General features: G+C 39.7%; 1 protein-coding gene across 2 annotated transcripts in view; it reads right to left on the bottom strand.

The window, feature by feature from the left end:
- LOC126106356 (speckle-type POZ protein-like) overlaps window positions 1-22,303 on the bottom strand; it is a 497,553-nt gene that overhangs the window by 469,825 nt on the left and 5,425 nt on the right. For both annotated transcript variants that reach the window (XR_007523336.1, XM_049912608.1), the window contains exon 2: window positions 20,510-20,590. Coding sequence is in view for 1 of the 2 variants with exons in the window: in XM_049912608.1 (XP_049768565.1) it covers window positions 20,510-20,549 (40 nt within the window). In the remaining variant the exon portion in view is untranslated. The remainder of the gene's footprint in view (window positions 1-20,509; window positions 20,591-22,303) is intronic.

A 22,303-nucleotide genomic window follows, 5' to 3' on the forward strand; every position in this document is an offset into this window, starting at 1 on the left:
ATCATGTCACCCTGACTCCTGATTGTTGTGCTGCACCAAAAGTTACACAAAACTGGTCACATATTGTTGTACATTAAAATACACACACCACCATTTGTTAGTGTTAGCAGCTGAGAATAGCTGCTTTAGGTGTGTAGTAAAATAGTGTATACAGTTATGAGATGATTGTTTATCTTCTACAATAATTGTAGCTGGCCACCAGTTGTAATACCATTTCATTGTATGTTTAGCTAGAAATGGATCATCTATTTGTGGGCTGTCAGTAACAAGGAAACACAGATGTAGTACACCATTAGATGACAAGGGCCTATGCTACTATCTGAACGGCTAAAAAAAAAAAAAAAAAAAACACTTGACTGTGGTGATCACAACATCTCCCCTGCATCAGATGATGATCCAGCTTACAGTCCCCAAGATTCAAGATCCTCTTTGGATTTAAATGTAGAAGACGATGACTCCTGTTCTGATGATGATTGTGAGAATATGATAATGGTAATGCTAATGACACTGATGAAAATGATATCTCAATTGAGAAACCAACTGGACAAAATATAACATGAGTAATTTTTAATCGGGATTCAGAAATTAATATTTCCACCAATTTTGGTATCCCTTCTGATGTTTGCAAAATGTTGGTAACACAAACCACTTTGTTGGAAATAAATAAATATGCAGCACAGAAAGTGTTCAAAATGCCAAGCGAGCTGACAATTTCTATCCAAGCATTTCTCTAACACATAAGTTGTTACATAAAAATATGCTTCTCTAGCAAACAAATAGCCCAAATAGAGCAGGACTTCCCTAGGATATAGTGGAGAAGCAGCTTAAAAAGGAGGAAATATGTGGAGCCGAGGACAATATGCAGTCAAAAATTTTAATTGGGTTGATGAAAGGAGAGTTCTAATGATTTCAAGTCTTCCTGGACATAGTGATATTTTAGAGGACAAAAGGAAAAATAACAGAAAAGGAGAAGTTATAATTAAACCAAATGTTGTGCTGGAGTACAACAAGATTTCAGTGACCAGATGTCTTCTTATTATTCACTCTTGAGAAAGGGGGTGAAAAGTTGGGAGAAAAGTTGCAATGAAACTGCAATTAGAGACCTCTATCGTAAATGCTAGGATTCTGCATCGTAAACAGAGGAGGAGGAGGAGGAGGAGGTCATTTCGAAATTTCTAACAGTCCATTGCCTTGCAAGTACATGGATGTGCCATTCCTCCATCAAGAAAGAAAGCACATACTTTGGGAAAAAATGAAGGCCCTGCAAGCAAATTTTGGCGACACTGCACATTCTGCTACAAATGGATTTTCGCTCAAGAAGGCAAGGAAGCAGCATACAACAAACCCAAGAAAGTCACAACCTTCTACAACCTAAAATGTGCATCAGTTATTTCAATGAAAACCACATTCAGGAATGACTTTTTAAGATTGTGGTGTTTAAATGGTGCAAAGGTTAGGTCGATAAGCATTTTTTGTATAATTTATTGGTGTGTTTTGCAAATGAATTAGTAAGATAAAATGTCCTTCAAAAATAAAAGAAGCAAAAGACAATGAACCCTAGAATGACTTTTTAAAATTCCAACTACTACAGAGTGCAAAGGTTATATGAAACTTATTTTTATTGTTTCCTGTAAGGTGTGTGTGTGTGTGTGTGTGTGTGTGTGTGTGTGTGTGTGTGCGCGCCAAATAAAGTAGTACAGAAAAAAAGCATAGTTTTGGGGTCATTTCGCAATCTAGCTGGCCACTACTGAAGCGGTTTATGCAGCAATATGTTCCCTTTGCTACTGACAACCTACCAGGTATATACATGATGAAGTAACGTCATACAGAGATATAATTACACTCACGGCATTCAGGACACCGGTAACCGGAGACACGTTTCAGCAAAGTTTTCATCAAGCCACCAGGATGTGATATGCAGTACAGGAATTTCCACAGGGAACATTTTAGGAGGGGCTACTTCAGCCATAAATTCTTAGTAGAATCTGATATGAATTCCACTGGGGCTTGGCCCTTTGTTCAGTTTTAATGACTGGAGTTGCGTCTGAATGCCACTGACATTAATATTTGTATCACTCATCCTTGGAGCTATGCAAGAATTGACCTGGGTCTGTATTCCTGGATTTTCTACCGTAAAGGAAAAATTGAGAACAGCATTTCTGTTTTTGCTTTGCTAAACTCAATTTCACAGGGTGTATAAATGGACAAGGAAAAAAAAATTCCCGGATTTCCCGATTACAAATACACTTTCTCCCAGGTGAAAACATACTTTTTCCCTGTTAACTGACAGTATATTTTCTCTCAGAACTGTATAACTTACAAGTCTTTTGAATGATTATGGTTTTATACACAGGCATAGAATTTCCCGGGGCTTTAGAAAACTAAACACAGAAAAAAAACGTGTTTTGAAAAGATTTTTAATGTGCAGCAATATGTACGCAACATATTTTCGCATTACGAAAGTATAAATTCAAATTCCACCAAACATCGCATGTTACTTTCCGACGCATTAAAATAGAGATTGCGATGCACTTTTGTAAGCCAGTCATAGCTCATGTCACGTGATCTAGCTAGCCGATCACAATGGGTATTCAGAGCTTACGACACATGATGTACTCAACCAGTAGCAACATCACTGTTAAGTAGTGCGAACACACAAACAGAAAAAGTTAATGGTTTAAATTAATATACATATTGTTGCTACATGAAACGCAAAGCTCTCACATATAATATTGGTCTACAAGATTAATACGCTGCAAGAGAAGCTAAGCTGTCACATACAATGTTGGTCTTTTATGCGCGTATTACAATTTAACACACACACACACACACACACACACACACACACACACACACACACAGGTGCCAGTAAAATTTTTAATAACGACATAAATGTCTGATCTTCTGGGCTCGAAATTCATCTAAATGGCTCGTCATCAAAGACTTGATTTTTAAATTAGAGTAAAACGCTCTGTGATTTAAGAAATTTATCTTACATTATCGCACATAGTCCCGGTGTAACTGCCAGAATGGTACTTTGATGGTAACGCTTTTCAAACCACTATTCGGAATATTTTCCCACAACCTGTTAGAAATAGGTTCGTTTCTGCAGTTGCTAGAGAGCGCCAGATGACAGGTGTCACCGCGCTTGCGCAGCTACGATGTCGTAGGGAGCCCATATGTTCGTACGTGTAAAACATTAAAAGATCTTACATTATGTTATAAAAGAAACAAGGCATCAGAGGATACTCCAAGAGGATCATAATTTCCTGACCCCAGATTCCCAGTGAAGTAGGCTACGAGCTGATGTTAAGCTTTTCAATGTGGTTTTCGGGATGTAAATTTTCTTGGAGTACTGTGTTCTCATGTTTGGTTCTTTATTATGGAATAATGCCAAACATGCTATAAGTTGAAAACATGCATTTGAAATGCAGCTAACAGTGTGTGGAACTTAACACTTCATTTTGAATATATTGTCTGCCTCAGCGGAAATGATTAATAAAAGAAAATTTCTTTGGCAAACCAACAAAAATAGCTTTATTGTTCTGCAAGGCAATTAATGCTTGACTGTCATAAAGGTAGTAATAAAATAAAATCTGCAACTAATAACACATTTTAGCCTTCCGTAATTATGTGAATGTATTTTAATTCAATTGATAGCTCCCGACCACACCAATCTGTCTTGTTTTCATTTGACATGAGAGCAGTAAACGAAGAGGGAACACCAAAATCACTAAATGTTAACATGGGTCACGTGGAGACTACCCACTTCCCCACTGTAACTCAGACTGCTCTGCGCATCAGCCCCAGATCTACAATATTTCCTAACCGCGACAATACCACGCCATTCCCTCGAGCGTTTGAGATATGACATCAAAAATTAAAAATCGAATTTTCAAAAATATGTTCATTTTGTAGCACACATCTTTCTGAAGAGTCTGATGCATAAAACATTTGTGTTCGAGGAAATGTAAGACATGTTATTTGGTCTGAAGTGTGCCAAAGTTTAGTGCCTCGCCTCCTCACACAGCATTCTTCTATCACACGTCACTGTACTTCGCTCTATGGAATTGAAACGTGTATTTTGTAATGGATGCCATCAAATCATATTCAGGACAGTGGAAATTAAAATGTCCTGTGGTGCGTCTCCTGCTTACAGTCTGTCAGTTTGACATCCTCTCCCTCCATTTTTTTTTTTTTAATAAAACTCTTCAGAAAATTTGCACCCTTAGTTCCCTATCAGCTAACAACTTGCTGCTTTGTGTGACATAAAATTAAATATAGGATACATAAACCCTGTAAAGACATGAGACAAGCAAGACAACACACATTTCTTCAATCCTTAGCTCCTAGAATTTTTTTCTATCTAATTTTGGTACAGCTTTACATGGTGTGCTTTCCTTTCTGCGAAAGAATCTATTACCTCATCAAAGTTCGTCAAACATTTTGCTACACGAAAAGTCAAAATGTCGTTGTCTAATACTGAAAAAGCTGTTAATACAAATAAGACCCAAGACTGCTGTGGTTTCCCAATCTAATTACATCTATTTTGTCACTGTCTGCTAGATAAAACAAAACAGGCCTTTCTAATACTGCAACAATTTTAATACACACCAAATAAACGAGACCGTTTTGGCACAAACGGTTATTTTTTTTTGTAAGGACAGAATATAATTCACAAAGTCCAATATCAAATGCCCATTAGACCTGCTACAAGCAAAAAGCTTTACGTTAGGAAATAGTTTCACACTTCATTCATGCGCTCCAGTTTCTCAAGCATTAGATAAAATAGTAGTAGTACGAAATTTTAATACAAACTTGGAATAGTCATATTGTTCCACAATTAGTGTTGTGATGATGATGTTTAGTTTGTGGGGCGCTCAACTGCGTGGTTATCAGCGCCCGTACAATTTCCCAACCTTTGCTCAGTCCAATTTCGCCACTTTCCTGGATGATGATGAAATGATGAGGACAACACAAACACCCAGTCATCTCGAGGCAGGTGAAAATCCCTGACCCCGCCGGGAATCGAACCCGGGACCCCGTGCTCGGGAAGCGAGAACGCTACCGCGAGACCACGAGCGGCGGACTAAACCCACAATTAGTGTGATGTCTCCATTTCTTCTCCCTCCTCTTTCTAACAAACAGTCTTGTTATCACTAATTCTGTAACTACTCCTGCCAATGTCAAAGCTTATTCGCAGGTTAACTTCACTAACTCTGCCAGAATCACCGGTTTAGTTATCCCGCGATTATTCTCCGGTTAGGTGTTGTCACATATTCATACAATGAGTTTTCTGCGCTTCTTCCAGAATAGAACTTAAAGCGGCTGCTAGCCGGGGACTGTACAACTGGCCCTTATTAGTATAGCGATCTGTCCAAGAATTTTCTGTCAAAATTTCATTTTCTTGGATACACCGTGAAGGTAATACATAATCTTTCTTACCTGTTATTCGTTTAGTTCCACTCCTGTAGTCTGAATCTATGGATTTCGCTAGTAATTATAACAACGCTGATCATTCGCAAACACAATCAACCACACAATCAGACAGCGGTTGGCATTCATCCGCTCGGTATTACTTCGCTCAGCTTGTATAGCCCCTTTTGTCTGTAGGAAAGTTTGTTTCTAAATGCGACAAGGATTCCCTGACAGACATCATGTACACTATGCACGCATTCACAAATCAACTTACGATTCAACTTAGAAGGTGTTCAAAAATGTTCAAAAACCGACAGGGATGCATTTCAAAGTCATATGAATAATCGATAGACTAACGTGCGCTGGATGCTGGTCGCTTTGTGAGACAAGGTTCTTTCCCCTCAAGAATATGAATTTGCCCCTCCCCCCTGCTGCGCATGCATGACTCTGGCAGCTTGGGCACTCCAGTAAATTTTTTCCTGGTAGCATCTAGCTGCTTGCTGTGACTGCTTACACAGCCAACATCCACATTTCTGTAGCCAGAAGTGGAAGAAAGTACTGCTCAACTGCGCATGCGCACGACACCGCTTGTAACTGCTAAAACGAATCTAGTGTAAACAGTTGTGACGTCACGCTCATTGCAGGCAATTTGTTGTTAGAGAGCGTTGCACAGTCTTCCTAAAGCCTTTGACACATTTTGCTGTTGGCAGACGCTTGTATGAGCACTGTGTTTTGTTGCTGTATATCGCGCATTTCCCTTGCAATTTAACCGAGCGAGGTGGCGCAGTGGTTAGCACACTGGACTCGCATTCGGGAGGACGACTGTTCAATCCTGTCTCCAGCCATCCTGATTTAGGTTTTCCGTGATTTCCCTAAATCGTTTCAGGCAAATGCCGGGATGGTTCCTTTGAAAGGGCATGGCCAATTTCCTTCCCAATCCTTCCCTAACCCAAGCTTGCGCTCCGTCTCTAATGACCTTGTTGTCGACGGGACGTTAAACACTAACCACCACCACCACCACCACCACCACCACCACCACCACCACCTTGCAATTTAAGTTTTATTTTTGTTTTTCCTCTCGTTCATGTTTTATTGCTGCAGTATTATTCTGTAGTATCGGGACACAGTAATATCCTTTGTTAGTTCTTACCAATCAAAATTACAAAAATTTAACTGAAAACAAAAACAATGAAAAATTCCCAGAATTCTAAAAAATTCCCAGGTTTTTCATGGATCTCTCAGTTGTCCCGGGTTGTATACACCCTGTTTCAGTTCCAATGTCACCTATGGTTGTGTGCAACTGACAGCTTTTACATGACTAGAATTTCTTTCACTTTTGTGGGAAGTCTTTTTATACATTTCTGTTATAGTCATTGAAGACATCACACACTGTCTTTTCTACAGCCTGAATATCATTTAGCATCTTTGTATCTATATTCCTATTCATTGTTTTACACTTACTGTACTATATGCACTGTCCCTTACACACAGGGCGAAGAAAAATACCGCACTTTGTGGTCAGCATGCAATTCCTAATTCAGGTTCAAGACAGAAGTTTATGTAGCAGAATCAGATTGGGTGAATTTTGAAAAAAGATCTATGAAAACAAGAAGGTGAAAACACTGTCACATAGTGCAGCACATCAGAATGTACAGAGGAATGCATGTCACCTCACGCTACCATCCATCTGTCTTGGCTCACTGAATAACTGCTGGGACACCAAATGCACATGTCATGGCGCTATGGTTTGAATCCTCATCAGGTTCCTTTTTTTTTATTTTTAGTCACGTTCCTGTTTTATAGTTCTTGTTTATAAGCAGCTCATCATTTTGTCACGTGAGAATAGCCTATCACATGACACTGGGCTCCATTAAACAGCATACATGTCTTAACTGTGCAGTACACAACCATAACAGGTCATGTCAAGTACATGTACGGCAGCTTCCCGATGGAGAACCCAAACGATGAATACATCAATATGCTTTTGGTGCTGTGTGTGTCCGATAACCAAGCTGCTGCTGCTGCTGCTCATGCATATGCTGCACAGTACCATCACAGGTGCCATCCTGATAAAGTTTTTCATCACCTAGAGCAAAGCCTTCAGGGAAACTTGTGATCTTCATCCAGAAGTTATAAATAGAGGTCATCCAAGAACTAGATCAACGAGTGCAGCTTTGTGAATGGCGTTTGCAACAAGTGGAAGATATCTAACACTTTATACTGGGTGATCAAAAAGTCAGTATAAATTTGAAAACTTAATAAACCACGGAATAATGTAGATAGAGAGGTAAAAATTGACACACAAAAAAAAAAAACATATTGCTAGATGCGTGAAAGATCTCTTGCGCGCATCGTTTGGTGATGATCGTGTGCTCAGCCACCATTTACGTCATGCATGGCCTCCCAGGTGCCCAGACCTCAGTCTGTGCCATTATTGGCTTTGGGGTTACCTGAAGTCGCAAGTGTATCGTGATCGACCGACTTCTCTAGGGATGCTGAAAGACAACATCCGACGCCAATGCCTCACGATAACTCCGGACATGCTTTACAGTGCTGTTCACAACGTTATTCCTCTACTACAGCTATTGTTGAGGAATGATGGTGGACATATTGAGCATTTTCTGTAAAGATCATCATCTTTGCTTTGCCTTACTTTGTTATGCTAATTATTGCTATTCTGATTAGATAAAGAGCCATCTGTCGGACATTTTTTGAACATTTATATTTTTTTGGTTCTAATAAAACCCCATGTCATTCCAAGCATGTGTGTCAATTTGTACCTCTCTATCTACATTATTCCATGATTTATTCAGTTTTCAAATTTATACTGACTTTTTGATCACCCGGTTCATGTAACACTATATGGAATGATAAATCAAGCTTCACTCATGTGATCATTTTCAACCTCCCCAACAGCCACTGCTGGTCAGAACGCAACCCAGATCACCCGTGAACATGGCTTTAAGGAAGGCTTTGGCATAAATCTGTGGGTTGAATAATGGGAGTGCTTTCAAGCTCTTACCTATTGCTGGTCAAGTTGAATCATACATTTCTTCCCAATACTTTGCCTGATGCATTAGAAAATATGCTACTTGGTGTTTGGCAGCAGCTATGATTTCAGCATGATGGTGCACCGCCACACTCTGGAATGAATGTGCGTAACTATTTAAATGAAGTGTGTCCGAGGAAATGGACTGGTCATACAGGCCCAATGTTCTGCCCTCCATGTTCCCCAGATCTAATTCATTACATTTTGATTTGTGGGGACACAACAAGAACAAGTTTATAACACTCCAATAATGGATCTATAATACCTAATAGCTCACGTGCAAGCTGCTTTGGCAATGGTGGATGCAGTTGTGTTGCATAAGATACAGTGAAGTACGACCCAGCAAGTTGCTAAGTGTTTCATAAGGTGGTTACTTTGCACATCTCCTCTAAATCGAACATTGCTCATACCTGTATGTACTGGTTCTATGACTATAACCCTGGATGTCAATCCTACATAATGTGCTATTTAGTGTAGTCTACCTACTGCAGTTTTTGTACCTCAATGGATATAGATGAAGTTGCTATATCTACTATTATTTTCTTCTGGCCTTATTTGTGTCATGGACAAAACAAAATGGTCATTTATGTCTGTAAGAAGTTCATGTTACGTCTTCAGGTTTAAATATAGGTAACAGTGACAGAAATATACAAGCTACCACATTGTAGAAGTGTAAATTGGATACAATTTAATGCTTCAATTAGGTGGGTGGGGACGAGGGGAGAAGTAATTAAGTTTGGTGCGAACGCGACTAACATCAGTAAGTTTACATATTCGTTCCCACGGCATTTGCTAAGAGAACAGGTCTATCTCAGTGCAGAGTTCATGCTGCCTGTTCATGGCATGCTGTTACAGCATTGTCAGAGATTTGTTTTTTAAATTGCAAATCAATTAAACCTATTGTTGGGACTTTGTTTTGCTAGATACACTATTGTCTTGAACTGGGATAAGCAATTGCATCTCATCCTCCAAGTGCAGCATTTTTTCCTTCACCTTATATGTTGCATACCAGGAAGAGTCCATCACATTACAAACTGTTCTATGTATATAATTGTCTACTTTTTGGTCCACCATTCTAACGGATTATTGGAGTTAGAGGACAAATTGAAATGGAAAGGGGTATAGAAGGGAACATATTGTAAATACAAGGGTCAGACAAATGAAATGATACAGTCAGGAAAAATGTAAATAGACTTTGTTGTTTCCAAAGTGATCACCATAACTATTAATACATTTATCCCACTGTGAGACCCAATCAATGCCTTCATGGAAAAATGTTTGTGGTTGCCTAAGACACCACGATTGTATCCAGACATGTATCTGTTTGCCTGCAACAAATTGATGGTCATTAATGTCTTTCTTTAGGGCTCCATAAATATGGAAATTGGATGGGGGAGAGCTCAGGACAATATGAAGGGTGTGTGAGGACTTCGCAGAGAAACTTCTGCAGTGTAGTCAAAACACCCTTGACAATGTATTTGCAGTATCCTGCAACAGGAAGATGCTGTCTGCCAACATTCCTGTATGTTTGGGCTTGATCGCGCAGTTCAATTTTTGCACAGCACCCATGTGAACAGAAACTGAAGCACATCATGAATGTTCACGGATGGCATCATTTTGATGTAGAATAATGCAATCTATGGGGACTACTTGTCAAATAATAAAAAGTTCACTTACTTTTTTCCATCTCTTTTTCATTTTAGTGCCCCTTATTCATACTGATTAGCACTGAATAGAAAGTCCAAGTATTAAAAACATGTTTTTCACAAAGATGATGCATATTACACTATGCTAATGTGAGCATCCAAGCAAAACTTATTCCTTACCATAGTTACAGAGCCTCAATGCCTAGGTAACTGCTCGTTCTTTGATCATTGCGAGTTTCAATTAGTCATAAATTTGCTTATGCTTGAATCTTCCACCAGTGTATGAAGTTACACAAACAATTCCAATTAATTTGTGGACAGCTGCTATGTCCCTTTTACAATCTGGACAGTCCATCTAGTAAAATATGGTTACAACTTTGAACGATCTTTTACTTGAACATTCACATTTGAGATTTTTTTCTGTGGAGTCAAGTACTAAAGTGAAAGTGTGTAAATGTCAGACGACGAAGTGATTATGCATCTGCATCTGTACGTTGTGTTTGAGAGGGTGCTTAGCATACACTATCATTTAATTCCCTTTTTATTACATTTATGGCTGGTATGGGAGAAGAAAAACTGTTGGAACTCTTCCTTATGAATTTCTTTAATTTTAGTACAATCATTATATGAGAGATATGCTGGAGATGCTAATATGTTTCTTGCCTCTTTTGGAAAAATGAGGTCTCTGAATTTTGTAAGGTCTCCCACTTCAGTTTATTGAGCATAGCTGTAACACATTCCATGAGCACAGTCTTTCAACAGACAGCAGTGTATTGTATGGGTTTATGAACAGCTGAAGAATGCCAGCAAAACTTAAAAATAATGTGGTAAAATACTTGCTCTAAATAAAAGGTCTGTAGAAGCAAAGTATTGTAAACATACATATTTTTTAAGAACTCAGTAGCCAGATAATCAAATAAAAATATTTAAATTCAAAACATATACAGGATAATGGTAATATGAGAAATAATGTAAATATGAAGTATCATACAACAAACAATGTAAGTTACAATGAAATACAATGAAACAAACACACACACACACACACACACACACACACACACACACACACACACACACACACACACACACACAGAGAGAGAGAGAGAGAGAGAGAGAGAGAGAGAGAGAGAGAGAGAGAGAGAGAATGTACAAAAAAAAAAAAAGAGAAGAGACTTTTACACTCTTGGAGACAGTACAATAAGGAACAACAAATAAACTGACATAGCACAATTTCACGTAAAACATTCACTGTACATAAATTTCATGAAGCCATAATTTTAATATAAAGAGAAAAAAATGTTCAGTCGAACAAAGAAATTGCAAACTTGCAGCCAGTAGTCAATAAATACAGTCCATAATATTCTGACCGGGATTTGAGGCATCAAAGACTGGCGAAGATGTCCATCATCCACAATTTATTAGTGTGCTGTCAGTATTACTCGCATGCACCAATATCATGGTAACAGACTGAGCACATTGCCCATCAGGTAGCACCCTTGCTGCGGGAACTGCAGAACAAAGCATGCAGGCCAACACAGGAAGAACATAGATACAGGAACCATCGGTTTAACAGCTCTAAATTGTCGTAGCTGTGTTGGGAAAGTACCGCAGTTCCAAGCATTAATAGAAAGCACTGACGCTCAAATCGTTATAGGCACTGAAAGCTGGTTAAAGCCAGAGACAAGTTCAGATGAAATTTTTGCGAAGAACCTAACGGTGTTCTGATAGGATAGGCTAAACACAGTTGGTGGTGGAATTGTTGTTGCTGTTAGAAGTAGTTTAGCTTGTCACAAAATTGAAGTAGATAGTTCCCGAGTTAATATGGGTAGAGGTCATTCTTGGCAACCAGAATAAAGTAATAATTGGATCCTTTTACTAACGTCCCAATTCAGATGATACAATTGCTGAAAGGTTCAAAGAAAACTTGAGTTTGATTTCAAACACATACCCGACTCATACAATTATACCTGTACTTAATGGTGACTTTAATATACCCTTGATATGTTGGTGAAAATACATGTTCCATTCCGGAGGTACGCATAAAACATCTGAAATTGTGCTCAATGCATTCTGTGAAAATTATTTCGAGCAGTTAGTTCATGAGCCCACACAAATAGTAAACGGTTGTGAAAACACATTTGACCTCTTAGCAACAAATAAATCTGAGCTAATAACTGAGCATCAAAATGGATATTAGGATTAGTGAACACGTGGATGTCGTGAGACTGAATATTGAAACCCCAAATCTTACAAAAATAAAAGAAAAATATACCTATTCAAAAAAGGAGAAAAATTCATTCCATGCCTTCCTGAGAGACACTCTCCACTATTTTCAGATTAACAATGTAAGCGTATACCAGATGTGGCTTGAATTCAAGGAAATAGTATCAGCAGCAACTGAGAGATTTATACCAAATAAATTAATAAACAACAGAGCTGATCCTCCTTGGTAAATAAAATGGGTCAGAACACTTGTAGAAACAATGAAAAAACATGCCAAATCCAAACAGACACAAAATCTCTAAGACTGGCAATCTTTAACAGAAGCTGGAAATTTAATGCGGACTTCAATGCAAGATGCTTATAATAGTTTCCACAATACAACTTTTTCTCAAAACCTGACAGAAAATCCAAAAAGATTCTGGTCGTATGTAAAGTAGGTTAGCAGCAGACATGATCGATGCTTTCTCTGCATGATAGCAGTGGAAATACCATCGACGACAGTGCTGCCGAAGCAGAGTTACTAAGCACAGCTTTCTGAAATTTGTTCGCCAAAGAAGACGATGTAGATATTCTGGAATTTGAATCAAGAACAGCTGCCAACATGAGTAACATAGAAATAGATATCCTCAGAGTAATGAAGCAACTTAAAACACTTAGCGAAAGCTAGTCTTCTGGTCCAGTTAGGTTCCTTTCAGAGTATGCTGATACAATAGCTCCATACTTAATCATATATGACTGTTCGCTTGATGAAAGATCCATACCCAAAGACTGGAAAGTTGCATAGGACACACCAATATTCAAGAAAGATAGTACGAGTAATCCTGTAAATTACAGGCCCGTACCATTAATGTCAATATGCAGCAGGATTTTGAAACATATATTGTGTTCGAACATTACGAATTACCTTGAAGAAAATGGTCTATTGACACCACGTCAACACATATTTAGAATACACCATTCTTGTGAAATACAAGTAGCTCTTTACTCAAAGTGTCGAGTGCTACTGACAAGGGATTTCAAATTGACTCCGTATTTCTAGATTTCCAGAAGGCTTTTGGCACTGTACCACACAAGCGCCTTGTAGTGAAATTGTGTGCTTACGGAATATCTGTGACTAGATTCACGATTTGCTGTCAAAGGTCACAGTTCGTAGAAACTGATGGAAAGTCATTGGGTACAACAGAAATGATTTCTGCAATTTCCCAAGGTAGTGTTATAGGCTCTTTGCTGTTCCTCCTCTATGTAAGTGATTTACGAGACAATCTGAGCTGTCGTCTCGAGTTGTTAGCAGATGATACTGTCAGTTATAGACTACTAAAGTCATCAGAAGAGCAAATGAACTGCAAAACAATTTAGAAAAGATATCTGTATAGTGTGAAAATAGGCATTTGATCCTAACGAAAAGTGTGACGTCATCCATGTGAGTGCTAAAAGAAGTCCATTAAACTTCTGTTACACGATGAATCAGTCAAACCTAAGGGCCGTAAATTCAACTAGATACCTAGGAATTACAATTAGAACAACTTAAATTGGAAGGAACATGTAGAAAATGTTATGGGGAAGGCTAACCAAAACTGCATTTTTTTGGCAGGACACTCAGAAAATGTAACAGATCAACTAAAGAGACTGCCTACACTATACTTATCTGCCCTCTTTTAGAGTACTGCTGCGTGGTGTGAGATTCTTACCACACAGGATTGACAGAGTACATTGAGAAACTTAAAAGAAGGGCAACATGTTTTGTATTATCATGAAAGAGAGGAGATAGTGTCACAGAAATGACACTGGATTTGGGTTGGACATCATTAAAACAAAAGGGATTTTCGTTGTGACGGAACATTATCATGAAATTTCAATCACCAACTTTCTCCTCCAAGAGCGAAAATATATTGTTGATGCCAGCCTACACAGGGAGAAATGAGCACCATAATAAAATAAGGGAAATCAGAGCTCACACTGAAAGATATAGGTGTTCCTTTATAGTCAGTACCGCCATTAGACTGCTTTTTATTTGCAGTATTACATTTACATGATCATGATTTCAGCTTTAAAGTGTCATTATCAAGTGTTTTAATGTTATACCGTGCCTAAGATGCCATACTGTCGTATTTAAAATACACTATTAGACTCATTGTTCAGTCAAGATGGTATACTCAGTGATAAAACAAAGCAGTAGGCTTTTATCAGAAATATTGACTCTTAGACAATGAGTCTAATAGTGTATTTTAAATATGACAGCATGTCATCTTAGTCACTGTATAACATTAAAACACTTGATAATGGCACTTTAAAGCCAAAGTCATGATTGTGTAAATGTAACACTGAAAAAAAAAAGAAAAAAAAAACAGTCTAATGGCAGTACTGACTTTAAAGAAATACATTATGACTGTGGCCCCACATTATGAAAAAATTGGATATAGGGGTTTGTTTTTTACATGCACTGTATGAGATTGGAATAATAGAGAATTACTGCGAAGGTGGTTCGATGAACCTTCTGCCAGGACTTAAATGTGATTTGCAGACTATCCATCATGTAGATTTAGATTATAGCGAAGCATGGAGATGCTAACATCCCATACAACCTTTGGCAGATACTATCATCATTCATTATATATTCAGCCACACATATTTTCATGTACTCTTTGACAGTGGTGTACCAGAAAGATGTTGCTGTGGCCAAAATCATTGTTTTATCATACTCCATTGAATGTCTGGTGGAGATACCGTGTTTGGTTACACAACGCAAGTGCAGTATTCTGCCAGGTTGTGTATGAACTGATCTATACAAATCATACTACATTGGCAAAGTGTATTGTGAATTCCAGCTTTGCACAATAACAAATTATCCTTCACTGATCCCAGATGGTATATGATCTACGGTGGATGAAAAACCACTTTCACTTGAAATTTATGGAAGACTTTTGCTATCATAAACGAAATACTACCAACAAATAATGGGGGGGAGGGGAGGAGGGGGGTAAATCTAAAAATTTTACTGATAGTCTCACCTCTTTGTGCACTTCATGCTCCTAGATTTTAACTTTTAGTGCCCTTTTAATCTGCTGGATGGAATATTAATTTTCCCTGTACACTGCCTTTAGGACTTTACCTAAAGTATCTGGTTCTAAAACTAAGTGAGCTCTGTGCCCAAGGAGACTCAAATGGGAATTCCTGGAGAAAAGGTAATGTTCTTTTCGAGAAACACTACCAAGAAAATTTAGAGAACCAGCATTTGGAGCTGACTGCAGAACAATTCTACTGCTGCCAACATACATTTTGCGTAAGGACCACAAAGTTAAGATAACAGAAATTAGGGCTCTTACGGAGACATACAGACAGTCATTTTTCCCCTCATTCCATTTGTGAGCAGAAAATGAAATAGAAGACTAGTAATGGTACAGGGCACCCTCCACCAAGCACCACACAGCAGGGTGTGGAGTATGTATGTTGACGCAGACATAGATGAAGAATTCCTAAATCCAAAAGTTTTCTTTTGCAGATATCCTGTAGGATTGTAATAAATCTTACAGGTAGAATCAATTAGCACAAACTACAAGGTATCAGTACTGTTGCTTTATCTTTCAGCCTTCAGTACTACTACATCAAGATCCACTCAGCAATTTCATAGTGCAGCTCTTTCTGCAGAGGTTACGTTACTGCTCTCAGCAGAAGGTCTCAAAAAAAAAAGCATGGCACGCTTCCCTTCTCATTTCTTCTACGTCATCCAAAGGAAGACGTCATTCAGCTTCTTCAACACCACTCACAAAACTTTGAAGCTGATGCTACAAGTGCACATACAAAATTGAGGCCTTTGCACAATACATGCAGCATTACATCCTCCATATTTTTCTTCACGAAACTGACAGCACGATGTCATGAAGTTCTCCACTGGGACAATGACTGCCGTGGCAGCATACAATCAAATTTTGAGATCTGTTGAGAACGTGCACCCTTATTTATCCAATCAAACGTGGCCAAAGTCACTCCGTCAACTCAGTACCATGATACAGAAAAAAGACTTGTTACAAGCATTAGATGCAAGTGGTACAATTCTTCAGAAATGGCTTGGAAAATGTGACACTGATGCTATTAGGTAGATGACTCAATTTTGCAACTAAACCTAGGGCACCTACTATAATCAGTTTTGTGAGTAGTGTTGAAGCCATATAGCTCCTTCCTCTGGATGCTGCAGAAGAAATAAGAAAGCAAACTTCCGGTGCCCTTTTGGAAGGGCCTCCCCAACACAGTAACAACCTCCACAGAAAGAGTTGCACCATGAAATCTCCAAGAACATCCTGACGTATTGGTACTGAAGCCCAACAACAGTAGTGCAAGTACTGAAACCTAACAACAGTAATGCAACATTACTGTTGCTCCATAGATGGTAATGAGGCATTTAAAGTGACTAAACCACTGGGTCATCTGTCCCTCCATTTCATTAGGGAAACATGTAAAAAGTAAAGAGTGAAAAAAGTGGGAACTTGGCTGCTCCAACTACATAAGTAAGTGAAAGAGTTTGAAAAAGAGATGACAGTAGCTGCAACACAACAGGTAAATGAAAATAAAGATAATCCAGGCAGCATCTTGCAGAAGAGGGACTAAAGGCACAACAAGGTGAGGGGAGAGAAGAAAGTAACCTGCGGTCGCCCCCCCCCCCCCCCACCCCCCCCACCCCCCCACACACACACACACAGCGAAACTTTGGTAGTGCCTATCTAGTCATCTGCAAGCATCTGAGGTAGTGAGGTAGGCAAGCTGAGAATCCGCCGAAGCAGGGCGCACTCAACAGGAATGTGCACTATTGTCAGTGGACTACCATAACTGCAGTGAGGAGATCCCCTTGGGCGAGTCTCATGTGGCCGATGCGTAGTCAGCACAATATAATGGCATCTTTCTGAGAGGCCTGGAAAGATGCATGCCACACTTGTTTTGGGTTGTAGCAGCCTGTCATTCCAATTGCCAGAGCCTAAATATTGTCTCAAAGTTTAGATCATAAGTCGGTGTCTAGAATTCTGACATCGAGTTGACCTCCTGTAGTTGCATCTGGCTGCACGGTCAGCAAGTTCATTTCCTGGAATGCACATGTGGCACAGTGACCAGATGGTCACTGTCTTTCCAGAGCTGTAGAGATAAACCAGTAAGTGCTGTATGTTAGGGACCAAAATATATTTGGGATAGCACAGATGTTGCCTCCATAGTTTGTATGTTGATAAGAAGTATGGTCTAGTAGTGATTCTATCTACAAGAAGACTGATTACAGCCCCACAGGATATGTACAATGAAAAACTTCTGTATTCACGAATTCTTCCTAGTTATCTCAAAATGCCCTCTTAAGGTTAAGATTGCATTGCTATGAACCACCAGGACTGTATGTCCTTCCTAGAAGTCATAAACATCTATCTTTTACCTAATAATAAGCTACATTAGTGCTCCTGTATATGCTGCCTCGCCTAGAGCACGCCTGAAGTTACTTTTATGTCTGAAGACTTCTCACTGTTCAGAATGACATGCTGTGTTCCGTTCACTAGAAACTCTTCAATCCAGTCACACAGTTGGTCTGATATTCCAAATGTTAATGTGCTGTCCCCTAGTAGCCAACTATTTTATGAATGACTGAGGAGATAGCACTTGAATCAGCAGTCTTTAAACAAACCTACATTGGAGATGTGTGAGCAATACTATGATAGGATGGCCTCATAGAGAAGATAATATAATAGAGTTCTTACTTCACCTCAACTACACTCCTGGAAATGGAAAAAAGAACACATTGACACCGGTGTGTCAGACCCACCATACTTGCTCCGGACACTGCGAGAGGGCTGTACAAGCAATGATCACACGCACGGCACAGCGGACACACAAGGAACCGCGGTGTTGGCCGTCGAATGGCGCTAGCTGCGCAGCATTTGTGCACCGCCGCCGTCAGTGTCAGCCAGTTTGCCGTGGCATACGGAGCTCCATCGCAGTCTTTAACACTGGTAGCATGCCGCGACAGCATGGACGTGAACCGTATGTGCAGTTGACGGACTTTGAGCGAGGGTGTATAGTGGGCATGCGGGAGGCCGGGTGGACGTACCGCCGAATTGCTCAACACGTGGGGCGTGAGGTCTCCACAGTACATCGATGTTGTCGCCAGTGGTCAGCGGAAGGTGCACGTGCCCGTCGACCTGGGACCGGACTGCAGCGACGCACGGATGCATGCCAAGACCGTAGGATCCTACGCAGTGCCGTAGGGGACCGCACCGCCACTTCCCAGCAAATTAGGGACACTGTTGCTCCTGGGGTATCGGCGAGGACCATTCGCAACCGTCTCCATGAAGCTGGGCTACGGTCCCGCACACCGTTAGGCCGTCTTCCGCTCACGCCCCAACATCGTGCAGCCTGCCTCCAGTGGTGTCGCGACAGGCGTGAATGGAGGGACGAATGGAGACGTGTCGTTTTCAGCGATGAGAGTCGCTTCTGCCTTGGTGCCAATGATGGTCGTATGCGTGTTTGGCGCCGTGCAGGTGAGCGCCACAATCAGGACTGCATACGACCAAGGCACACAGTGCCAACACCCGGCATCATGGTGTGGGGAGCGATCTCCTACACTGGCCGTACACCACTGGTGATCATTGAGGGGACACTGAATAGTGCACGGTACATCCAAACCGTCATCGAACCCATCGTTCTACCATTCCTAGACCGGCAAGGGAACTTGCTGTTCCAACAGGACAATGCACGTCCGCATGTATCCCGTGCCACCCAACGTGCTCTAGAAGGTGTAAGTCAACTACCCTGGCCAGCAAGATCTCCGGATCTGTCCCCCATTGAGCATGTTTGGGACTGGATGAAGCGTCGTCTCACGCGGTCTGCACGTCCAGCACGAATGCTGGTCCAACTGAGGCGCCAGGTGGAAATGGCATGGCAAGCCGTTCCACAGGACTACATCCAGCATCTCTACGATCGTCTCCATGGGCAAATAGCAGCCTGCATTGCTGCGAAAGGTGGATATACACTGTACTAGTGCCGACATTGTGCATGCTCTGTTGCCTGTGTCTATGTGCCTGTGGTTCTGTCAGTGTGATCATGTGATGTATCTGACCCCAGGAATGTGTCAATAAAGTTTCCCCTTCCTGGGACAATGAATTCACGGTGTTCTTATTTCAATTTCCAGGAGTTTACATTCATAACATACGGTCCCCCATGTAAATAAAGGAAGGTGATTATCTGCCTTTCCTGGATGTTTTGGTTAGGTGGATGAATAATGGTTCTCTGGAACATTCAGTTTATCATAGACCCAACAATACTGGTTTGTATTTTCTAATAGGGCACCATTAGTTAAAACCTAGAACCATGAAGTGTATAAAGAGGAAAGCATTCCCCCAAAATCTCTACCTTTTTCTTCCCTTTGGTTGCTATGTTTCACTTAAGATAGCAAGAATCCTATGTAAATTTCAGGTAAAAGTGGTTTTCTGCCCTCCATCTAAGACTATAGACTATCTGGGATCAGCGATTTGTTATTTCAGAAGGACGCAACATACAAAATACCTTGCCACTGTAGTGTATCCTGCATAGGATAGATTACATGCACCATGAAAGAACACTGCATAGAACATCAATGTTCCACTCGCCTTTGCAACCTAGCAAGTCTGCTAATGCCAAAGAGTCTACACCTACCAGGGAGTCAATGAAGTACAATAAAAAATAATCTTAGCCACAACTACGTGTTTTTGGGATTCCATTATTAGAGAGTCCATGGCAATCTGCTTGGGAGAATATCTGATGAACCATGATAGCGGCTACTGATTGTATCTCCACAATTTCCCCCTGTCGAAGACTTCAGATGATGCTGATGGCTGTCACAATAAGATAACCTGAGTTTTGTAATTTCATCAGTGAGGGTGCTGTCAGCTGGATAATTTGCTCATATGTCAGCACAATCCTGATGCATGCATGGAATACTAACAGTGCTAATAAAATGTGGACTTGGTGATGTTTCTGACAGTATTCAATGGCTTCACCTGAGGATTACTGACAGGTATCAGAGACTGTAGTTAACAACTATTGGATGCAAGCAAAAATTTCGTTGAACAGCCAATTCGCTGGTCAAATTTTAAAAGTTCACTAAAGTTCAATTTTAAAAGGGTTACTGGCATATACTACATACTTAACAGTGTAAGTTAAGTACCTGCAGATAAAGTACGATAAGTGTTTGAACTGAAGTTCATGCTGAGCTCAGGAGGGGTATAAAGCAAAATAACCCTTTCTCCTGTAACAAAAAGATAAGTTAATAAACAAATCAAAGATAAAACAAAGAATGGCACTGTGAAAGACAGATTAATTTCAGATGTAGTATTAAATAATTCCAAAACATTTATCATATTTGAATTTTCCACATTAAACAATCTACAGATTTTGACATTTATGGAAAAATTAGTAAAACATACAACTCCAAAAGACCCATAAAACTTAATAGCAATGATTAAGTAAAATAAAAGATATCAGATAAAATAGAAGTTTATATAAACCATAACAACAGGTAAAGCTACAGTTCATTTCTACTAGTGGGAATAAATAATATGAAGAACTGACCAGCTTGAAGGAAGTACAATATAGAGAGATCCATGCTGAAATTAATTTTTTTTGGTACATAATTTTTTAGACATTGGGAACCAAGGCTAAATTATGACCACCAATTCATTTTTATCATCAGCAAAATAAAACGAATAGAATGCTGGCCACAATTATCTTGACTGAATTTAAAAAATCAAAGCACCAACTAATGGTCACAATTTACTGATGACTCACAACAATCTTTGAGAACTATATTCCTATCTTTAGGTGTGAAACATGTCAATTCAATAACTGCATAATCTCCAAGTGAGAACACAGTACTGGGAAAAACTATGGTCACTATCAATACTTCAGCACAGATGTACAATTTGTCAGTTGCAGCCAGAGATTTAAACCTTCCATTCATTCTAGATGTAAAAGATATAGTGGACAATCCGCAACAACTATAAACTATCAGTTGGATTCATAACACATTTTGTACTCTGATATTTCACACACCTCTACAATGCACTGTTGTAGCCCTTTTCCAGGGACTTGAGAGGTCTCAAAGATGAACCCTAGTGTTTGCACACACCATGTTTTGTTGAATGTTACCTTTTGTTCGTGGCAGGAGTAAGGAAAACTGGACATTCTTTGCAGTATGTTTTATGTGAGACCAATTTGGATGCTCAAGAACATCTCAGTGAATTCTCAGACATGAAGACTTCAACAACAGCAATGTGTCCCTGATTTTGAGATATTTAGTGATCAAACAAAATTGAAGCTGGAAATAAAGTGGTTATGACATGACAGCTGATGATGGAGAAGCTCATATCTTCAGGAAGAATAGATGTTTTCAATGGAGAAAACAGCAACCACCAGGTAATGTAACAAAAGGCTATATAACATGTTTTTGCTGTTGCCTGGACTGCAACAGATGGCAAGAAGTCTTCAAGGAAACTCTGCTGTTTTGGATCTATAGAATCCCTTCTTTACCCCAGATATTCTAGACGAAATAGCAAATCTGAAACTATCTAGATTTAAAGCACAGTATGTTAACGATCACTTATCCTATCTACAAGACTGTGATATCACTGAACTGAAGGCACTAACTGGACTATTAGTGTATTCAGCCATTTTTAAATCACAGCTTGTTTGTAACAAATGGGAATGGGCAGAGATGATTTCAGGTGAAATGCTAGTAAAGTAAGTTTATTTTTATTATCTGCTTTACAATTAAAAATTGCAGATGATTGGGAGGAAGGGAAGGAAGTAGGCAAGTCTCCAGCAATATCACAAATATTTCTGCATTTCATTGAGAACTGTCAACCATTATCTTCTGCAACTCCAATAGTGTGTGTCACTGAAATGTTTGTACCCTGCCATGGAAGGTTTGGGTACAGAAGGTATATGCCACACAAACTGGCAC

Source organism: Schistocerca cancellata, chromosome 10, assembly GCF_023864275.1.
Source record: "Schistocerca cancellata isolate TAMUIC-IGC-003103 chromosome 10, iqSchCanc2.1, whole genome shotgun sequence".
NCBI classification, from domain to species: Eukaryota; Metazoa; Arthropoda; class Insecta; order Orthoptera; family Acrididae; genus Schistocerca; species Schistocerca cancellata.